The sequence below is a fragment of the Chanos chanos genome, chromosome 10 (genome assembly GCF_902362185.1).
Source record: "Chanos chanos chromosome 10, fChaCha1.1, whole genome shotgun sequence".
Classification (NCBI taxonomy): domain Eukaryota; kingdom Metazoa; phylum Chordata; class Actinopteri; order Gonorynchiformes; family Chanidae; genus Chanos; species Chanos chanos.
The window spans coordinates 28036731-28058166 of NC_044504.1; the positions used below are offsets into that span (position 1 = coordinate 28036731).

The 21436-nt window shown below is 40.5% G+C and overlaps 2 protein-coding genes across 3 annotated transcripts in view; both read left to right on the forward strand.

The window, feature by feature from the left end:
• Positions 1–278: 278 nt before the first annotated feature.
• idh1 (isocitrate dehydrogenase (NADP(+)) 1) lies at positions 279–10964 on the forward strand. 2 transcript variants are annotated; one of them, XM_030785802.1, is made up of 9 exons: positions 279–384; positions 1224–1420; positions 4403–4694; positions 6018–6120; positions 7238–7415; positions 7687–7838; positions 8225–8365; positions 8566–8728; positions 10070–10964. In XM_030785802.1, the coding sequence occupies exons 2-9, from the start codon at positions 1299–1301 to the stop codon at positions 10161–10163; spliced, it is 1245 nt and encodes a 414-aa protein (XP_030641662.1). In that variant the 5' UTR covers positions 279–384; positions 1224–1298; the 3' UTR covers positions 10164–10964. The 2 variants fall into 2 exon arrangements, with proteins under 2 accessions (XP_030641662.1, XP_030641661.1); XM_030785801.1 differs by having other exon boundaries at positions 1291–1420.
• A 7710-nt stretch (positions 10965–18674) lies between these two features.
• The window catches only part of plekhm3 (pleckstrin homology domain containing, family M, member 3), a 28195-nt gene continuing 25433 nt past the window's right edge, over positions 18675–21436 (forward strand). The window contains exon 1 of the mRNA XM_030787130.1: positions 18675–19204. Within this exon, the coding sequence (XP_030642990.1) occupies positions 18751–19204 (454 nt within the window). The 5' untranslated portion in view covers positions 18675–18750. The remainder of the gene's footprint in view (positions 19205–21436) is intronic.

A 21436-nucleotide genomic window follows, 5' to 3' on the forward strand; every position in this document is an offset into this window, starting at 1 on the left:
TTTTTAAGTGGAAGGAAACTGGTATTATTTGCCCTCTTGCGGTACTATTAATCAGTGCGTAAAACATCAATGGAATGAAAAAGACACCTATGCGACTTTCACCAACCTCATTGAGCCGTGTTAAGCCTTAAACATAGCCAAGGTGGGCTTTATCTATTGGTTGTATTGGTTTCCGTATTTCTCGTTGATTGGATAGATTTGCAAGTGGGCGGGATTATTATCCTACTGTGAAGCGATATGTCTCGTAGTCGATATGAAGCCGCGCCTACTGTCAAAGCCGCTGATGTGAAAACCCGGTCGTTGGAGAAGACGACAAAAACCGCCTCCTGACGCTGCATCTGGTACCAGCTCCGGTTCAATCCTGGTTAGAGATATACCCTACAGGTATGCGTCCTCAATAGCGAGGCATCGCCTAATACAGTCCAAGATGTTACAGTCATATGATAATTATTTTGTTCTATTGACCTTTTATAAAACCTTTGTGCCTTTGAAAGTTGTTAGCAAGGAAGCTAGGCTAACCATTGTTATATATTCAAGTAATATTCCTTGTGTTTTAAATCGGTTTTATTCCAATGCACGAAAACGACACTGTGCTGTGTTGCGCAAGGAACTGCACACGAAAAATAACATTATTCCGTGGATCATAGTGTTTATTTAAAGCTCCAGCTACTGATCTAGCTATCACATTATCATGAAATTGCTTAATTGATGCTGGATTTATGTTTAGATTTTGGTTTTTATTGTGTTCTGTCAAAGTTAAGAGTGAGCCAGTCGCCTTATTATCTTATATTACGTAATTTATCTTCTTTTGAGGGGTAGGGAGTGGTTAGGCTATATTTCCAAGCAACTTTTTACATAAATACTAGAAAGCTAGTCAGTAAATGCAAAATCAAAAGTATCATCGAGTGTCTGAAAATGAATGAATTTAATCTGCACTCGTCACAGTATTTGCAACAATTGTATCACCGGAGTGTCTCTGTTAACTGTCGTGTTCTCACATAATGGAATATTCACGCTGCTGATGCAACGTACTTAACAGTTGTGGACACCAGTTATCTTGTTACCAGTTAAGAATCAACCGTTGTACACTTCCTCAACATTTCAGTCTGAAAAGCAACCTTTCTAAGGCTTTACTACATGTACAGAAGTCTGTCAGTGCGGAGGAAAACTGCTGACTCATTGTCATGTACCTAACATATGAATGAAATTCATTCATTCTGCAGGGTGTACCGCAAACCTCGTCGACGGTATTTGGCAGCACATTTTGAGCAACCACAGTTTATGTTACAGGCACCAAAATGGCTCAGAAGATTAAAGCTGGCTCTGTGGTGGAGATGCAAGGGGATGAGATGACTAGAGTCATCTGGGAACTCATTAAAGAAAAGCTCATCTTTCCCTATCTGGAGTTGGACCTGCACAGGTTAGGCTGGTTTTTGTGTGTGTGTGTGTGTGTGTGTGTGTGTACTTGGGGAGGGGGGGGGGGGGTCTTCACAGCAGGAGAGAATCTTTGTTATGTAATTCCCTGGCGTCCAGGCAGTTAAAACAGTTGACATACAAGTTCTACCTGATCTCACTCTACATTCAGTATAGTCTCTAAAAGGTAGAACATTACCAGGGATACTATAGCACTTTTTGTTGCAGGGAAGCAGCTGTATACTTGCTGAGTTGGCAAGAATACACCGTGTTGTTGGATAATATAGATCTTTTAACCTGTCACACAAAAAGTCAGTTATTCAAGGCTAAGCTGAACGTTGTTATCACAAAAGCATGTGTTATCTTAAGACACGTGATTATTGTATAAAGGTAAGAGGGTTGTGCGTCAATCAAAAGCAAATCCATACATCCCGTCTCAAAATCTCGGACATGCACAGGCAACTTATGGTATGCAGGGATCTTGCTCATTCAAAATCATATATGTTTATCAATTCAGGCAATCTGGTCTGTGCAGGTCCCTGAAAAAAATAATTCTCATCTGTGTCTTCAAGGATGATTTTGTGCAGCTAAAGATTATTACTGACAAACAATTTGTAAATTCAGGGGGTTTTTTTGTCACAAGTTTTATGGTGACAAAGCAGGACTATGTAACTTAAGAGTACAATGTTTGTTTGTTTTTCTGTCTTTCTTTTTTTCGTTTTTCTTTTTTTTTTTTAATCTGACAGACCTTTGATCACTCTCTTGTCATATGCTAAGACTTTGCACTCTGGACCAAGCAAACCGTGCATGACTGTGCACTTGACTCAGGTGCAACATGTGCACTTAACTGTGTCCTTCATCATCCACTTGAACTCACACACCTCCTCTCTGAGAGAAAGTTCTGTACTAATCCAAGAGTTACTATGAAATTCAAACACAACATAAAATCAGTATATGCCTATGAAGATTTTTATTTGAAGTGAGAAATGGCAACCTGACATACTACATTAAATGTCTGATAGTAGTAACATTAAGCACATGTCAAGTGTGGATTTCATTTCAGAGCAAGCCTTATTTTCCTTCGTTTTTTTTTTTTCCGTTTTTGTGCCGGTGATGTAAGACTGTCTTGCATGCACAGTCACATGACTGTTCTGGAGGCACGCCTATCAACATTCCAGGAATTAACCCTTTTGTACTCTCAGAAGGTTTACAACCCCTGGCATACCTCCACAGCTTTGGGTGTTGTAATCTTCGTAGAGAACAGCTGCAATAAAATCTTACAGCATTAGAAATTACCTCATGAAGCTGCTCTTATGTACACTGCATGGGGTTTTTTTTTTTACACGTTTTTTTTAGTTAATTCTTTATTTCCCCCCAATTTTCATTTTTTCAAACTTTTGCTTCAGTGGTTTTGAAAGTGCACAGTGAAGTCATTATGGTAAACCACTCTGACATCTAGGGGGGTTGTTTCCTTCCTGTTGTGATATACTATTAAGGAACAATTAAACAACGAAAAATGACAACACAGGACTCAATAAAAATACTATTTGTATACTGAATGTACATATAAAAACTCACTTAAGTAAGACTGACATGGATAGATTTCTGGATTTTCTGGATTCTGTGAAAAGAAGTTTAAATGGTATCATTTCAGCAGATTTTCCCATCTATGTAGCGTATCACTGGCCTTTTAAAGGGGGAGGTGACAGAGAGAGAACTGGGTAAGAGTTCACAGCCAGCTCACAATAGTTAGCCGCACTTCGCAATGAGGAACAAGCGTGGCCTCTGAAACTATTTCCTCAAAGGAAATCAGCCTCCTGTCAGAGTCTTTCTTGACAAGCTTTTTCTTTCCTGGTGGTTAATGAATTTAGGATTTTCTGAGGTGTGATGATTATTGCTGTGAGCTCCTCCTCTGAGGATTAGTCTGGAGCCTTTGAGAAGATGTGTTTGTCAGTGCACTCACGCAGATAGAGTGGGCTATACTCTTTGTTCTCCCATTCACTCACTCCTAGTTTTGGGTGTATCACTTTCAGGCCTGTACGGTCAGAAACGAGACGTGAAACTTTTTAGCTCGCTTTAGGGTTTTCAGACTATTGAAACAGATGGTATTGAATACAGCGTTTTGATTTTGCACCCCACGTGAACTATCACTGAAATTTGGAGGGCTTAAAACTGTTTTACTCAACTTTTCTACGTCATTCTTTTCTGGTCTGCTCTGAGTTGCCTCTGTATGGCCGAAGAAGAAGCTCTTAACCTCAATGTCCATCGCCCAGGGAATGAATTTTGTTCTTCTTTTTTTTTTTTGCTTTTTGCTTTTTTTATGATCCAGTCTGTGATGGGCCTTTCGTTACACGTCTCATTATTCCCTTGGCTGTTTTAGCACCAGGCTACACAGTAAGAGTGCAGTGGAGCATTGAAATGTCTATTGGCTTGGAAAAGAATGTCTTTGTCCATCTTTTCAACAATACCCGATACAGACTCCCAGACACAGCGTACAGAATGTACCTTAATTAGGAGTGGGTAACGATCAAACCTGCTAAAATGCATTTTGATTGGCATTTCTGGGCCCGGCACACCTGTTATTTATTTTGCCACTAAAAAATTCTTTACTCATGTAGTGCCCTAAGAGTTAAAAGGCAGTCAGTGAGACACTGGGTCTTCTCTCAGCAGCCTTATCAATTCTAAATTAAATTTCAGGGTTAGTTTTAACAGTGGACAGTTTGCTGTTCTGCTAACGTAGTTGATTGGTCTATAAGGATAATGATGGATGTATATGAATGTAATTTGCGTGATGCAGTATAATTCAGTATAGTAATACAATACAATAATACATTTATTTTTAATTGTTCGTGTCCCCACAATTCAAAATATATGTTGATCTTATGGTAAAATTGTGTATATCAGATTAAGCGGACGTACCGATGACTTCATGTCGGTCAAACTTCATGTCCGTTTAAATCTGTTTTGTCCTGCCTTGTGTTTGTGTCAGTTATGACCTGGGCATGGAAAACCGTGATGCCACAGATGACCGGGTGACGGTGGAGGCGGCCGAGGCAGTGCGGCGCTACAACGTGGGAATCAAATGTGCCACCATCACCCCAGACGAGAAGCGCGTGGAGGAGTTCAAACTCAAACAGATGTGGCGCTCCCCTAACGGCACCATCCGAAACATCCTGGGAGGCACAGTGTTCCGCGAAGCCATTATCTGTAAGAACATCCCCCGTCTTGTGCCCGGCTGGATCAAACCCATCATTATCGGCAGACACGCCCACGGAGACCAGGTAAGCCCCTCCCTGTCGTTCCATCCATCAGGCTGACTGACGGGCGAACTTCATATTTTAATTCTACCAGCTGAATACACTTCACTGCATGTACATCACTGGTAGTTATCAGTGGTCTTTCAGCGTATGTGAGGATGTGAAGGGGCTGTTTCTATGTGAGTGGTTTCAGAGATGTTCATGTTTTTAGTCCTTATTTTGTCCAATCAGCTTTATATGTTCTTCTGGTTCCAGAGTTTTTGTTGCTGTGTTCAGATATGGAGTCTTTGCGTACATATTATGAATACTGAAATTAGAATTTGGTCTTTTACGAGAAAAAGCTTATTTTATGTGTCACAATAAACTTGTGTATAGAAAACACAAACATTCATTCATTCATTTCCAAGCCGCTAATCCTAATTATGGTCACAGGAGCATTAATTTCAGACCCAGGTAATCTTTCTCTGTCTCACTCGTTTGCTCAGTGCAAAGCAAATTCAATGAGTTGTTCTTACCTGTTTAAACAGATGGCGAGAGTTTATCATTAAGGGCGCATTGAGGTGCCCTTTGGACTTTTTACAAATATTTGACTCGAAGCTTTTAACAGTTTAATTTGCAATTTGAACGTTTCTATGTGTACAAGCTCAGGATATGTAAGCAATCAAAATTGAGTTTGTTCAATACTCTGCATCTGCAAGAGACACTTTTTAAGTTTTGACACTTCCTTTCTCTTAGTCCTGAATCAACAGTAGTCATCCATGTAATAGTCAGTTAGGTTTCTCTCATGTCTCTCTTACAGAACTGTGATCTGTCATTGAGTTTCAGTGTTCTGTTTTTGGTCCACAACGGGGGCACTCAGCTCATTGTCATTTGACTGGTTAAAGCGACCAATTACTATTGCCTCGCGCTGACTGAAAATTGGCTCAAGTAGACAGCTTGAGCACCTGACTCATGTGGGTTGAACTGTATTATTTACTGACTGAGAGCTGCTTTGGGATACACCCAGAAAGCCTCTTGTGTTCCTTAAAGAAGAAATGAGACCAAATAAGTGCTAAGATGCTGTATGAATACCTTCCCACCACTAGATGTCACTCATGTTCTATAGTGGTCAATTGCAGCGCAGGTCTACACGACTCAGAGTCCTGAAGGGCTGCAGAATTTTCCATCCTCTGTTTGCATAGGTGTCAGGCATGATGACACTGTGTCAAATCAGGGCTGCTCATTCTTGGCTTATTTAGAAAAAAAAACAAAACAAGAATGAATTTGGACTTGAGGGTCAGAGTTGAGCAGGCCCTTTGTAATGAATAACCCTGTATAAAACCTCCATTGTCTTCTGTCTGTCCACAGTACAAAGCCACAGACTTTGTTGTTCCCGGACCAGGAAGAGTGGAGATGACATACACCCCTAAGGACGGACAGACTGTCACGTATGTTGTACACGAGTTTGAAGGTACCGAGTTTCAAGAAAATTCCTGGTGATAGATAAACTGCAGTTCATGCCATAGCAAGGATCTCCTAATCTTCTTCCAGAAGATTCCTTCATCTTCCCCCAAATCACTCCTGCATGGTCATGCCCTAAGTTAAAAAAAAAAACAAAAAAAAAAAACGCCTCCTCAAATGCTACTGTGTGATCTTGATTAGGATAAGTGTGCTTGGTGAAGACTCAAGCAAGAAATCCTTGGCTAGTGGTTCTTTAGGGTAAGAATTGACTAGTTTTTACCCAGGGGGTGAAAGAAAGGCTGTTCTGTTGTAGAATCATTGTTCTCCTTAAGGTTATCGGTAAGACGAAAAGATTGGATTAGGACCTTTGAGTTTCAGCCAGTGCTCAGAGGCTTTTCTCAGCCATCTCACAAATGATCACAGTTTGAGTTTCTGGCTTGAACTTGCACTTTGTGCCATTGAAAAGAGTTCTCTAACTTCTTGCGTAGTCGTCGGTGAAACCTGTGCCAGTGTTAGGGCATGGTTGTCTCGTTGGCACAGTATTATTAAACGCAACCCATGAGGAAAAATTAACTTTGTGCACAGAAACCACTCCTCTTTAGACAAACAAAAGGCTGGCTGAATTCTGATTTGCTAAAGATTTGATGGTTGGTACCTTTTTCTGCCTCAGTTATTGTGTAATTCAGATAGATTAGTATCGTTAACGTGGTCTTTTTGTCAGGCACAGTTAATGTTTAACAGTCCTTTACTGTTTTGAGTCCTTTATTGAGTTCCTTATTGATTTGATCCATGCTGCCAGGAAAAAGCAGGCAGTGATTAGTAAAGTGCTTTGCTTGGAAAGAATGTCATGTCAGACAATATTCCCCAAACTGTCATAATGGCCAGTGTAGTGTGTACCAAATTCACTTTTACTCTAAATTACACATCTTTGACTAAATTACTGTGACTTTCCACAACTCAAATATGTAATTGTTTAAGTAAATATTTTAGTTACTAAAGAGTAACTAGAATTCTTGGAGAAATTTTGTGTTGTTAGGATTATGGTGCATCCTGTCCTGTCAAAAAGGAAATATGTGATTGTACCCGTGGATAACTCCGTGCCTGTGTGTGTGCGTGTTTTGCGACAGGCACTGGAGGAGTTGCGCTGGGGATGTACAACACAGACAAATCCATCCGTGACTTCGCTCATAGCTCCTTCCAGATGGGCCTGTCTAAGGTCGTCCCAGTCTATCTCAGCACCAAGAATACCATCCTTAAGAAATACGACGGACGCTTCAAAGACATCTTCCAGGAGATCTATGACAAGTGAGTTTCACACACAGACAGGGCATGCTCCTCGCTGTTCCGTTTCGGAAGGAATAGCAGTTGAGGAGTTCATTCCGGGACCCTGAACAGTTTGACTCAATCCATCTGGTGCTAGATGAAGTAGTTAATCATACACCAAAACCCAGCAGTCTGTTCATTGTCTGCATTCTTCACATATGTAGTGTGGCATTTGCTCAGTCATTATATGTTGTCAGCTAGGATAGAATCATACATCTCTGTCTGTCTGTGTGTGCGTGTGTGTGTGTTTCAGAGAGTATAAGTCTCAGTTTGAGGCAAAGGGTATCTGGTATGAGCATAGGCTGATTGATGACATGGTGGCTCAGGCTATGAAGTCTGAAGGCGGTTTCATCTGGGCTTGTAAAAACTACGACGGAGACGTCCAGTCTGACTCTGTGGCTCAGGGTAAGGAAATAATACTAGTTTTCGAGTGGCTGTTATATGAGCTTAAGCTAGTGTAAGCGATGTCAGTTTACTGTAGTTCAAACAGTCTCAGCGGTCACCTTTCTCTGCAGTCAAATGTGACGTTTTCAGATCTGTGTGAGACTTTGCATTGTTTTTATCTCGCACATGTAGAGAATATATTACTTTGATCGCCGGTCTGTAAGGGCTCCATTCTCGGACTTTGTCATTCCTAAAGTATATCTGTGACTTTGCCACCTGGTCCTGTGAGTAACCAAATTTTCTTTGTGTTCCTGTCCTGCCCTCTCTCTCTCTCTCTCTCTCTCTCTCTCTCTCTCTCTCTCTCTCTCTCTCTCTCTCCGTCTCTCTCTGTCCTGTCCCTCTAACAGGCTATGGTTCACTGGGCATGATGACCAGTGTGCTGGTTTGTCCTGACGGTCGGACTGTGGAGTCAGAGGCGGCCCACGGCACGGTGACACGGCATTACCGCATGCACCAGCAGGGCAAAGAGACCTCCACCAACCCCATCGGTGAGACAGACACACCAAACGCCCAAACAGAGATTTTCATACTCCAAAACAGAAAGCACACTGTACTTCTCAACGTTCTCTTACGTATTTGAGTGTTTATAGCATATAGTGAGATGCCTTGGCTACGTGCGACTGTAAAACAACCGACAGAGCGGAGCACTCAGCTCTCTCTCTCTCTCTCCCTCCCTCTCTCTCCTCAGCCTCCATCTTTGCATGGACGAGAGGCCTGGCCCACAGAGCAGAACTGGATAAGAACGCTGAGTTGCGCATGTTTGCCGAGGCCCTGGAAGCTGTCTGTATCGAAACCATCGAGGCTGGCTACATGACTAAGGACTTGGCCATCTGTATCAAGGGCATGTCCAAGTGAGTCACACACAGAGTCATGGCGTTAAGCGAAGACTCCCTCTTTAGCAAGGTTTCATCAATTACTCAGTGCACTAGACTGTTCCTGTATTATCCTCTTAATCAGGAGAGTCTAATTCATGGCCACTTTACTCTGGTGATGGTATCTGTAGAAAATTATATTTAAACCGCAAAAATCTGGATAACACTTCAACTAGAATACGTGGTTCAGCTAGATAAATTGAATATTACAATAGATGTTGAACTGAAAGATTTTTTTCTGAAAGTGTCTTAACCCTAATTCTCACCTTAAAAAATGACTGCCAGTTAGTCAAAATGCCTTTTATTGACTAGGTGGTTGAAAATGGCTCACCTGTTGCTTCAGACACTAATGGTGAAAACTCGTAAGATAATAACGATTTCACTTACCTCAAACGCAAGAGATGTTGCTTTAGCTGATGAGTCTCCAGGGCTTGGCAGTTGCTTTGCTCAGGTCATCCCTGTTGAAGAACAATGATTTATTCACCTGGGCATCCTAAATTTCTTAAAAACCTGTTCAGCAGAGTTTTCTGAGAAGAGCATAAACTATTGATCCTGGTCCCAGTTCAGGAGTTCACATCCCACTGTGTGCTCTGTTCATAATTCTTCTTGGGAATTAAGTAGTCAGAATACCGTTTTCTTTTCTACTTTTCTTTCTGCGTTTAGCTGACTGGAAGGTGTATGGAATGGTAAAACAATCCTGTGCCACAAATGCAATCGAAAGACTTGATAATTGCAGTTATCACTATCGGTCTAAAAAAATGCTTTTATTCTAGTCTTGACCTGATGTAAGTGTTTATCTTAATGCATAAGTTAGTGGCTCAGTTACTGTATGTCAGGTAATGTGGTAATTGAAGCAGATTTCTTGAGTCATGGAGCCCACAGCTAAATCTTTTTGACCTCTCTTATAAAACCATGTGCAGAGAAGTAAGAAAAGCAAAGACTGTTGCAACACCTCCAAAATGTGTGTCTGTTGAGCTGTGCGTAGATCCACACATTATGCTACATGGAAATGGTGCCACACGTAACTGTGATTTCTTTTAGTTTGTTTGTTTTATATGAATGAATGGGTTATAAATGAGGCCCTTGGTTCAGTGGTTTAGGTCATGCGCTAGTTCTCAGTTCACTTGAGGTGAACTTTATGAACTTGGTCTTGGTTGAGGGAGTTTTAAAGGAGTAAGATCACTCTTAATCAAATACACTAAAGTATAAAATTCAGTTGTTTGCTCTTGCATGGTCAGTAATGGACAAAACTGTCTTACAAATGGTCATTTCTCTCTCTTTTTTTCTCTCTCTCTCTCTCTCTCTCTCTCTCTCCCTCAGTGTGCAGCGCTCTGATTACCTGAATACATTTGAATTCCTGGACAAGTTGGCAGAGAATCTGAAGATCAAACTTTCAAAGCAGCCTAAACTGTGAACAAACTCCCCGTACTCGAGTCAGAACACATACACAAACACCAAATTCTATATACTCACACACATACTCAAAAACTTTGTTGTACTCCAGTGCTGGGTGTCAGGCTGGCCCAGCCCCTTCTGGAATGCTGTGAATTCCACCACTTCTCCCAGTTCATGAGGGAGGAAGTCAGGGCACTGTGGTGTGGATCGGTAAAAAGTGCCTTGTTTAAAAATATGTTTAAGCGTTGTCAGATGCACTCTACAGCCGTTCCCTCACTTTTACTGTATAGGCACTCTAACTAACATACATGGTTGACTTGTTCACAGTTATTGTAGGTTATGATTCTAGGAGATATTTTAAGATTGCTGTTTACCCTCATCTGCACTCACCCTCATCACCATGGTGAATATTTCCTTAAATGTAACTGGTTAAATGGCTGCAGGGGATTATGTGGTCCAACCAGTTTGTGTCAGGGTCTTTGAACCTTTATTGCCTTATTTCTTGTTTAAAATGGTCAAGTCTTACATGTCTCATTTTCAGTGCAGTCATTCATTCAATACCGTCCATTCACTAATATGTTGTGGTCTGATGAAGCGTTAATATCACCTTGTCTCGGGCGTTCCTGTGAAGGTGATTATGGTATCAAACATAATACTGTTTGTTCTAAATGCATTATACATTACCTGATGTGTACATCTTGTGAACAATTAAATGTCTTTTTTTGCCAGTGTCAGTGCATTAACGCCCATGCTGGAGTCTGTGTTGTCAGATCTTGAGTTGTTATGAGCTCATTAATAAATGAGTAAATTTTGAGAATGATGGTGTGTGTGTTTTAAGTCATTTTGTTCTCGTTATGAATCATGGTTTTCTGTTGTCAGCAGTAAATTGTCTGGTTTCATTAGTTCCATCTATGTACAGCAGTGATGTGTTTTATACACCGGGGGGCGCTGAAATACCTGGAAATGGTCCTTAAAACGTTGAAAGTAGATTTCCATTTTCAAAATCTTAGTTTGTACATTGCATTTGTCAGTTTTCTGAGAGGAATGTTTCCTCATGTTTTATATGTCTAAAGTATGTGGAAGTATTGAATATTTCCTAAATGTTTAAAGATATTACTTTATAGGTCACCTCTGAAAAATAAATCAGGAATAGATCTGAATAACGTACTACGAAGATAAAAGAGATTTCTTTGTTCGAGTTGTTTCTTCTAACCTTTGCTTTCCATTAGAGCCATTAGATGTATTTCTGTCCTGCTGCTGGCTTTCACATACCACTGTCAGAGTCAATCATATTTGAGGACATCAGATGGAAAATTGGAAAGTGCCGGTTATATCAAAATATGCACTCATGAGCATCCTCCACATAATGAAAGATGTTCACCAGATGGAATCCAGCAGGCTAATCTGGCTGGAAGAGGCAGACCAGAGCAGAGAGAACACACTTAGGTAGAACAGTGAGGGGAAAAAATCTCAGAGAGGTATGAAAGCCGTCCGGCTACAGCTATTGTCCTGATAGAATTGGATTTTGTCTGAAGGAAAGCCAACCCATTTGCCAGCCTGTGAAACTCTGAAGACCTGCTGTTGAGCTTGTGAAAGCTTAAGATATAGAAACTCAGTGGTTACTCTTACTGTAATCAAGAGATTTGTGGTCGTACTTCACGTTTGGGTATCAATCCTGCCTGGCCACAATAATAATTCACAGTTGAGGATACAGGTGCTAAAATCTGTTCCTCCTCTTAGTGATGTCTGAAAGATGGATGCTCTGACAACAGTGTGGACATAATGTGGAAAGAGGCATCAGTAATAAAGGAAAAATATTACTCAGTGCAACTGGGATTTTGCTCTGAGGGAACTATAAAAACAGCTGTGGTTATCATCTCAGTTCAGACTCTTTTTCTTTTTGTTGTAATTCACTCTTTCCTTCTTTATCAGTATTAAATGACAACCCAATCAATATTCACGACATTTTCTATCTCAGAGTTGCACATTTGAGTGTTTCAAAGTGTACCAAACAACTGTCCAAAGACCAGTCTTCCAAGAGACATGAAGAATTTCTGATGTGCTCAATTTCTGTTAAAGCTAACTGTGTTTCAGCTCATCTGGAACAATAATGTGTATTTTGATGGAAGAAAAATATTATTATTTGAGGTTATTGCTCTTTTGTCCATCTTACCTTACGCTCTCTCTCTCTCTCTCTCTCTCTCTCTCTCTCTCTCCCTCCCTCCCTCCCTCTCCCTCTGAGAACACCTTACTCTTGTGGAGAACACATAAGAGGGCTTCTGTGCGGTGGTTTCCATGGAGACCCCATAGCCACTCTACTCTTCAAAAGCAGGCGAGCAGAGGTAGCGGGCCTTTTGTGTTGGAGAGGAGAGAACAGAACAACACTGGCCAGATGAAAGCCCTGCCATCCTTAAACCCAATCATAATTTAGTCATCAGTGCAGGAGGACACAATCAAAATACAGAGCAAACACACAAACAGAACGAGAGAGGGGGAACGAGGGTATGGGTCAAGAAATGAGAAAGAGATAGGAGACAGACATTGGTATGCACAAACAGGGCTTGGGAAGAAAGAAATAGTCCTACTGTTGTGGTTGATACTCATTTTTATTTGCAGTGATGCTCCATCTCAGAGTTCCTCTTTGCTGAGTAGACTCATAGGTGTACCACTGCTGGACAACAGTGGCTTTCAAAACATATGCTTTGAACCAGTTTGAGTGCTGAATGCATTTTTATGATAAATGCAATACAAACTTTTGTTTATTTTTGGCTCTGAGCAGTGGATTCTCTCTATGCAACAGTATAGACATTAAGATTAGTTAAAACAATTCAAATAACAACAACAACAACAACAATAATAATAATAAAAAAAACAACTTTATTTGTATAGTAACTTTTATAAAAGAGATGCAGCTCAAAGTGCTTAACAATAAAGAAATTACACGCACGGAGTGCATCACATGAAAATAGACATAGAATGAACATAAAAACAGGGCTGGGATGCCATAAAGAATATGACAAAAATGTCGATGAAAATAGAATACGTAGAATGAAATAAAATAAAAATAAAGTTTAAAAAAATAGAACATAAAATCAAGTAAAATACAACATTTTAAAAGAAGTGCAGCAGTGTGTAAGTGCGAAGCAAAGTGCAAAAAAAAGAATTTTAAGCCTGTATCAGGAAAGTCATTTTAAATATTTAGCGAGCTGGCTGCCCTGATATGTATAGGTAGTGTGTTCCGTAGCTTTGAGGTGTAATTGACAAAGGCTGCGTCCCCGATTTGGTTTCAGCTGTTGCTGAAAACCTTCAATAAACCAGCAGCAGATTATCACAGTGTTCTTGAAGGCAAGTATTTAACAAGGGAGTTAGCAATGTAGCTTGGTCCAAGTCCATTATGGGCTTTGTATGTAAGGAGGAGGACCTTAAAATCAATTCTAAATGTTACAGGAAGCCAGTACAGAGCAGCTAAAACTCTTGCGGTGTTTTTTTTTTTTTTTTTTCGGGAAGCCAGTGAAAAGTGCAATACAGTAATCAAGTCGGCTTGAAATAAAGGCATGAATCAGTTTTTCAGCAACTTTTTTATTTGTAAGTGGTCGTACTTTAGCTATACATTAACTCCATAAATTCTCTGTGATAGTACTGTGTTTATGTAAATAATACATAGAAAAGCTGTATGATCATCATTTGTGCAATATTTACATCACAAGTCTAGTAAACATGATAATAACCAAGTAGTAACAAACAAACAAAACGATTATACAACATATTTAGTGCAACGTGAACAGTGGCTACACGGCACTACCACTCACTGTATTTTTTAGCTGTGGGACAAAGGTGCCATTCATTATGGATGTTTCCTCATGATAACAAGTTAGCAAGTACTTTTTACAAAGTTAACGCACCTGCATTTTGTTAACAGTGAAATCAGGACAGTGTAACAGAGATGACTGCAACACAAATGTATGACAGGTACTGCAGTGCTTTAAAAAAAAAAAAAAAAAAACCCAAAAAAACCCTGAATCACACGATCCTGCAATAACCAAACAGTTAAGTTGAGTCAAATGCTGCATCTACGCATCTTACACCCAAGAATAATCTAGAGAGGGATTAGCATTTCATATTTGTCATTAAATTTGCCATAATCCCATTTCAACATAGAGAGGTTTGCCCTGTTAATTGTGCATCCATTTGAAAAGGTCCCATTCTCGACCTCTTCCTTTCCTCTCTCCCACTCTTTTTACATGTCACTTACAGGGGCCAGCCCAAATGCTGACTCCCTTAATTGACTCTCCGTACAAAGAAACAGTGCGGGGGGAGCAGGAGTACAGAACTCTCTGGGCCAGATTAGCATTTAGCTCAAGTTTGCATGAGGTTCTATGTAGGTCATGCACAATATGGCGTCTGCGAGTTTACAGCTGGGGCTCATACAGCCATTATCCAACAATAATGCGGAAGAGAGGAACTTATTTGAGCCCATTAGCCTGGGCCCCCTCCTCCTTCATTAGGGAAGGCTTTTTTAAACGAGCCCAAGACAATAGGAGTGCGGAGAGAGGAGTAGGGGGGTGGCTTAGAGTGCTCGGAAAGGGGAAAGGGAGGTTGCAGGTTTTAGTGGAGAGCCAACGATAATTACTGTGTTTCTCTTTGCAGCCTGAAAGGGACATGAATAATGTTTCTCTTTCTATGGGACTCTTACAATGGACACCAGGGTGGCTTCAAGCATCACTAGTCCGGCCTATTAGTCCAAAAACTTGTTTCCTACGAAATACGCCCCTGTCCCCTCAACAGATTCTCCCAACTCCCTCCCCAAACACTTAGCCAACTACATATGTTATCATAAAAATACATGACTTTTATGGAAATTTGAGAAAAACTGCTCTTTTAATACATTCATTTTCAAACACACATATCCTGTTTAAGTCAAAGGTGTTTATCTGTCAGCACATTTGGCTGTAACTTTTCATCATGTGAAAATGATTGATTAATACCAATGATATATTTGATTTGATGAAATTGTTAAGTTTACGAAAAAGAACAAAATTATGGCATCTATCAGAACAGGACTGAAATAACACCAAACACAATGTGGCAGGTGTTTTGTTTTTTTTTTCGTTTGGGCAATCCTGAGAGAGAATGGAGGAGGAGGAGGAGGAGGAGAAGGAGGGGGGGGCTCGGTTGGTGAATAGACCCTCGTCTAGTCAGCAGATACTGATCAAGACAATGAGTTGCGCGAAACAGCAGAGTGCTGTGTTACATGGTCATAAAATAACTTTCTAGTTTCAGCAGATATTCACGCAGTTCAGTAACTCATAAGCAGACGTCATTTACAAGTATGACCGGATAATATGTTTACATTGTCAGTCTAATACAAATATTAGAGCTCGTGAGGTTTTTGAGAGATTTGTTTAGTTCACACTTAAGGTATTATTGTGACGTGTGGTATAATCCTAAAGTGTTCATTTGTATTTACTTTTACAGTGAGGTTGACCCTACTCCTTAAACTCTTTTTGTCCTCCAGCAGTTCAAATAAGGCGGTTCTATCGTAGCTTAAAGCAGTAACTCAAACGGGATAGTAATTGTTCCACTGTTGGATAATTTACGAATACTGTAATTAAGTAATCTGTTAGAAAGTCGTCTTTGTTCTCCTACAAGCAGGTAACGGAAAATGACGGTGCTGAGGTAATGACGCGCTGTTTTCCTCCACGGTTGGTGCATCTGAAAGGTTAAAATTTTTTCAACACCTGTTTGCAACTGCATTACTGTGAGTCAGTCTCTATTGAGGGGTAAAATAAAGGTCAGCGACTCCTCGTTTGTCTTAAATGAGTAGTCTAGAGGATTTACAGCAGGATGCAAAACATTTCTACCCAAAGGACATCCTTTAACGACTTAATCCAACATTTACTCATACAAATTAAAGTGACACGAAGAACAAGAAAGACAAAAATATGTTGAATGAATTACTTTTATGACCAGCATTTTTCCGCCTTTTTAAAAATCAGACAGTATAATACCTAATGATGAAAAATATTGATTTTATAGTGTATTAGTAGTTGCTAACAATAATGTAGGTAGAATTGGGCAAGGTAAATTCTGCCAGTCCAGTCCTGCATCGGCTTTATAACGGAACGTTTAAACAGTGTCTAGAGTTCCGCCCGGTGAACCATTACACTGACGGAACAAAAACTGACAGACTGTAAACAGAAACAGGTGAGTCACGATTAACGGTGTTCGTTTGAAATAAATACTCTCCACACTCGTATTTTCTCGATTTACTCGTCGCATTTAATACGACAGCATTAAAATAAACCCGCTGCGTGTCATCTTTGTCTGTGTCATCTGAATGACATTGCACAGGGATGTACGTATTGGCTTGCCAGCTAGCGTTAGCTTCTTTGAGGGATCTTAAGACTGTGGTTGACCGTTACCTCACTTTAAAGCCAGAAATATTTTAGAAATTTTTACGTAGTTTGATTAATTACATCAGTTTTACATCCTCACATAGCTCTTGCGTCTTAATATGTCCTATCTGACCGTTTCATGCAACAGAACGAACGTCTGCCCATAGCAGATCAGTGATGATAATATGATATTAACTTAAGTAATGATGTAATACAGGAATATGCATATGCATGACTGTGTAGTTCGAAAGCGGCAGTGGTTGCTCGCCTTGCTAATCGTTGCAGTCAGAAACGTTTCAATATGAGAAATGCAATTATTGTTATACAGACTGCTTTAAATGTGTTTGTAAACTCTGTCAGTGTGGTTAGTTATTTTATTTCTTCGGCGTGGTTTTTCGTTTGAAAAGCTGTCAGACATCCATATTTGGAACATCTGGTATTTTATACGTAATTCAATGGTATTCCACCAGACTCAGAAATCCAACGCCACTTTGATATAGCATACGTCTGTACCCTTCAGAAAATACTAATCCGAAGATAACATCATTACCGCTTCAACTTTCTGTAGCTACGAAGCCTTGAGTTTCTAAGACAATCTATACTGTGTTGGGATGTGTATTCTGTATTAATTATCACAGTCAAAAGCTTATTCTCTGGTTGATGTCAAAGCAAGCTTGCTGTAGTAATTTGAGTTTATACGACCTTTGGCAGTCAATTGCATCTACATGATCAAAGATCAGTCAAAGATGGGCACTCGCTGGGCTGTTTGCAGTCTTCCGACACACAAAAACACACACACACACACATACACACACATACACAGACTTCAAGGTGTACAGCTCTGTTGCTCCAGTAGCTCTGTGTGATTGGTGGAGGGCTATAAATAGAAATACAGTGAAGGGCTCAGTTACACAGATCAGTCTGCAGCAGGAGGTAAGGGTACTTTTTCTCTGGACTGTGCGCTTACAAAGGGTACACACATCCAAATGCCAGACAGCCAGAATGCCTTTGTCCAACTTGCCTGTTGCTTAATGCTTTTTTTTTTTTTCAACAGGATGTCATTTGACATCAAATTGTATCTTGGATCACAGATCAGCCTCCTATTTAAGTCACAGATCTGTGTTTGGGTGGTGTATTATGAGCTGATGTTTACATTTCTGATGATTTGTTTAGCGGCACGAGAAGGGTTGATATCATAGCCTGTTGAGCCTTCAGGTGCAGAGTCATCACTTGATGAGGGATGAAGGGGTGACACAGCAGATTTCAGAACAGTGCTCATCTTGTGCCTGTAAACTCCCCTCCTGTACTCTGCCCATGGGATGCTGACTGCATGCTGTACTGGCATTGGCCAGAAGTGATGTAATGCTGCTCTGTAAATAATTCATGACCTTAAGAAAGTGAAAGACCCCGAGCAAAGACAGAACAAATCAATGGCCTGTCAGGGAAGGGAAGGTAAGGAACAGAAAAACGGCAAGAGGTTTCATCCCTTATAAGAGAGAGATGGAAAAAAAAAAAAAAGAACACTTAATAGTGGTCTGAGCGGTCGGAGGGAACTCCACCCTGGGACACGCTGCTCTGTCTGAGGATGCTGCTAGAGCACAGCATAGCACCGCCCAGGATGGATGAAGAGAAGTCAGCTTGGGACACTGCTCATTTTGAGATATTTGAGGTAGTGACTAAAGAAGACCTGTCGGACTGTGCCGTTAGAAAACAGCCAAGGTGTATTGATCTGTGATGGATAAAGAAGTGGACCAACCTAATTCTAATGCACATAATATAATGTGATGGGTTAATGTGATTATTTGCATTATTGTCCAGGTGTGATTATCGTCTGATCTGTTTTGGAATGCTACTTTCCAGCCAGAACCTCTGCCTAGGTACGCATGCTACGATTATCTGAGAGCTTGAGGTAGCCTCTTATTTGTGGCCTTTCATTTTGGCCACTACGCCCATGTTGCGATGTGAAATATGTTAAGCTGTAAATTGTGCCTGCTTGTAAACGTGATGTGCTTTTTTTGTCTTTATACAGGGTACTCATATCATGGGGAAGATCTTCTCACCCTTCTTTTGCTATTGAATGATTTGATTGTACCACAAGAGGCATCATCAAGCTAAACTGTGTCACAACAAGCTCTGTGTTGTGAGTCTGCCAACCCCACTGTAAGCAGTGCTCATTGGCAGTGCAAGATAAGGCCTCTGCTTGGACTTGTGATGATGGAGATGGTAGATCAGTTGGAGGTGGAGGATATCAGTCCCGCCCTTGAGGCCACAGAGGACTATTTGCGTTGCCTGGACGCCAATCAGGGAAGACCACCCAAACTTCAGGAGGTGTCTGCCCTGGGGAAGCTCAGTTCTAGTGGGGTATGGGGACTTCTTGCTGGTGAACAACCTGAGGTGTCCCCTCACAGCCTGGCTTGGGCTGATCAGACAGCCTCAGTAAGTGTACTAGGCCTGAGGCATGGTAAGAGGAGCAGGGCTCGCTCCACCAATGACCTGGCTGCTCACACCAAGGAGACGAACTCCACCGCTACGTCGAACGGCGGCTTTAAGCGGGGGCATAACCGATCGCGCTCGGATGTTAACTATCGTACGTACACGGATAATGGTTTACCAGCCATCGATAAGAACACGCTGAAGAACATGGTCCTGAACGACCAGAGAGAAGGTAAGGGTTCTGCTGTAGTTTGATTTCGTTATCAGATTAACTCTTAACTCTTATGAATGGGTAGATTGTTGACAACAGGCCTTGACTGGTTTCTCAAGGAGGACCTGTGGACTTTGTTATCATTAGTTTCAGTTAATAATGGGTATCTGTAAATACTTCTGATTGGCTCTGAGTTTAATAACGATAGACTTAGTGCCTAAGGATAAGTGGGCCTATCCTTTTATTGATTTCAACTCTCCATTCCCTTCCCCACCAGTTATCACACTCTCTTATGATGTCTGTCTCCCATCACATCTACCTCTGTTAATCCTCTTTCTGCACTCCTGTTGTTTCTACACCTTCGTTGTCCTTGTTGGTTTCACCAACTGTTTCTCTGAAACAATTGATATATATATATTGATATTTTGGATAATTTTTTTCTGGAAGGAGGTATTGTTGTAGGTGCCTCAGCAGTTCTGTACTATTTATTGTAGAAGTGGGCTTGTAGTGAATTTGTTTGTGTTAGTTGTTATATTCATTTGTTTGGGTAAGCGGGAAATCTAAATGTGAAAGAGATCCTTGCCAAAGGACGTTAATTGTAGGATAATGCAATTCTGTGACGAAATTGGTACAATGTGGCAAACGACTGAGTCTCAATTACCCCTGATACTAGGAGGATTAGCATATGACTGAAAAAGCATTAGATAGCTAAAGGAAAGGTGGGGACAGGCCTTAGGCAATAGCAGGAAGTTCTTTTTACCCCTTTCATAACAGATGAAAGGGGTAAAAAGATTGGTGATTGGTTTTTTGTTTGATGGAGTAAGAAATACAGGGGCAGCATCCGCCAAGGGTCTGGTAGTAATATCCTCAGGTTCATACCTTTATTTGTTGTTGTTGTTCAATATAAATTTAGTTACATCCCAGCAGGAGAAAATATTTGCTTGTAGTGATTCTCTCTAAATACCAAATGCTCCATTAAGGCACACCTGATGGTCTTGTCATTTTCACAGCTTGTGGTTGATGTCACTGATATTAATTGAAGCAGAATCCCTATAGTTGGACTGTGCCGAATGCCATAAGAAGCAATTGGAGTAGCTTAATTAGCAAGGTTCTGTTCCCTCCCCTTCCCTTGTGACTCACAGCTCAGAGCCAGAGCACGGTTGACATTTCTATATTTCATTACTTTGGCCTACAGCCCCTGCTTGTTTCAGGTTGTAATGATGATGGATATGTTTATTACTGGACACTGCTAAAAAATCTCTACATCCTAAAACTGTACACATACTTAATTTGACAGTGTTTGAACTGTTTGAACGGTTTATTAAAATCAATTAAGCAAATAGCGGGCTTTCATTTCTTACTGCCAACGTGTCTTTTAACAACGTGAGCTTTGACAAGTTGAAGTCGACTCCTGAAATCCCACAGCTGAGAGCTGAACAACCCAATTCTTTAAGTTACACTTCACTGAAACATTAATTAACTTTATTAGGCCTACATAGTTTTCTGAGGCATCTGTTACCTCCATTTTTTGGGTTATCCTTATTTTCACTGTACCAAAATATTTATCATGATCACCTTACCTACCCTGCTCCAGGTACAAAATATGATAGACTGAATACTGAATTCAGATCTATATTAAAACCCCCTTGATTTTTTTTATACGGGCCTACAGTGTATACATAGTATTTGTTTTTGAGTCATGTCTGACAGACAGTAAGGTCAGCTATTGCTGCAAATGGGTTTTAATGTGGAAAAAAATAGTGTGACGAGCCACTGGAAGATAATACTTAAGTGTAAATTCATTTTGAATGATCTCCAGCAGAAATAAATGACTTGTAATCTCAGGCAATTTTATACAGAGACCCTTTTTATTAAAATGCTCTGAAAGTGAAAGTGAAATGTGCCTCACTCTGTTGCTATTGACCTTGACTTTACTGAATGGCAGCCCACTGGCTCTATTATTATCTCTGTTTTAACCTGTCTTTTAGGTTCTGGCAACTTACATTTCATTTGCATTTCATTTACATTTTTTCCCCCAATTACACAAAGCCTGAAAATTACACTCTGGTCTTGGAGATGGTTTTTATAAGCCTGTCATTGAAAGGCTATTCTCTTAGTTTGATTAGATCTCTTATAGAACTTGATATTTCAAAGTTTAGGTGCACTTACTTTTTTGTGTTGGTGGTTTTAACAGAATGTCAGTTTTGATTGCAGGTTTTTCCATAGCTGTTTAGGTCTTTGTTAGTTAGATAG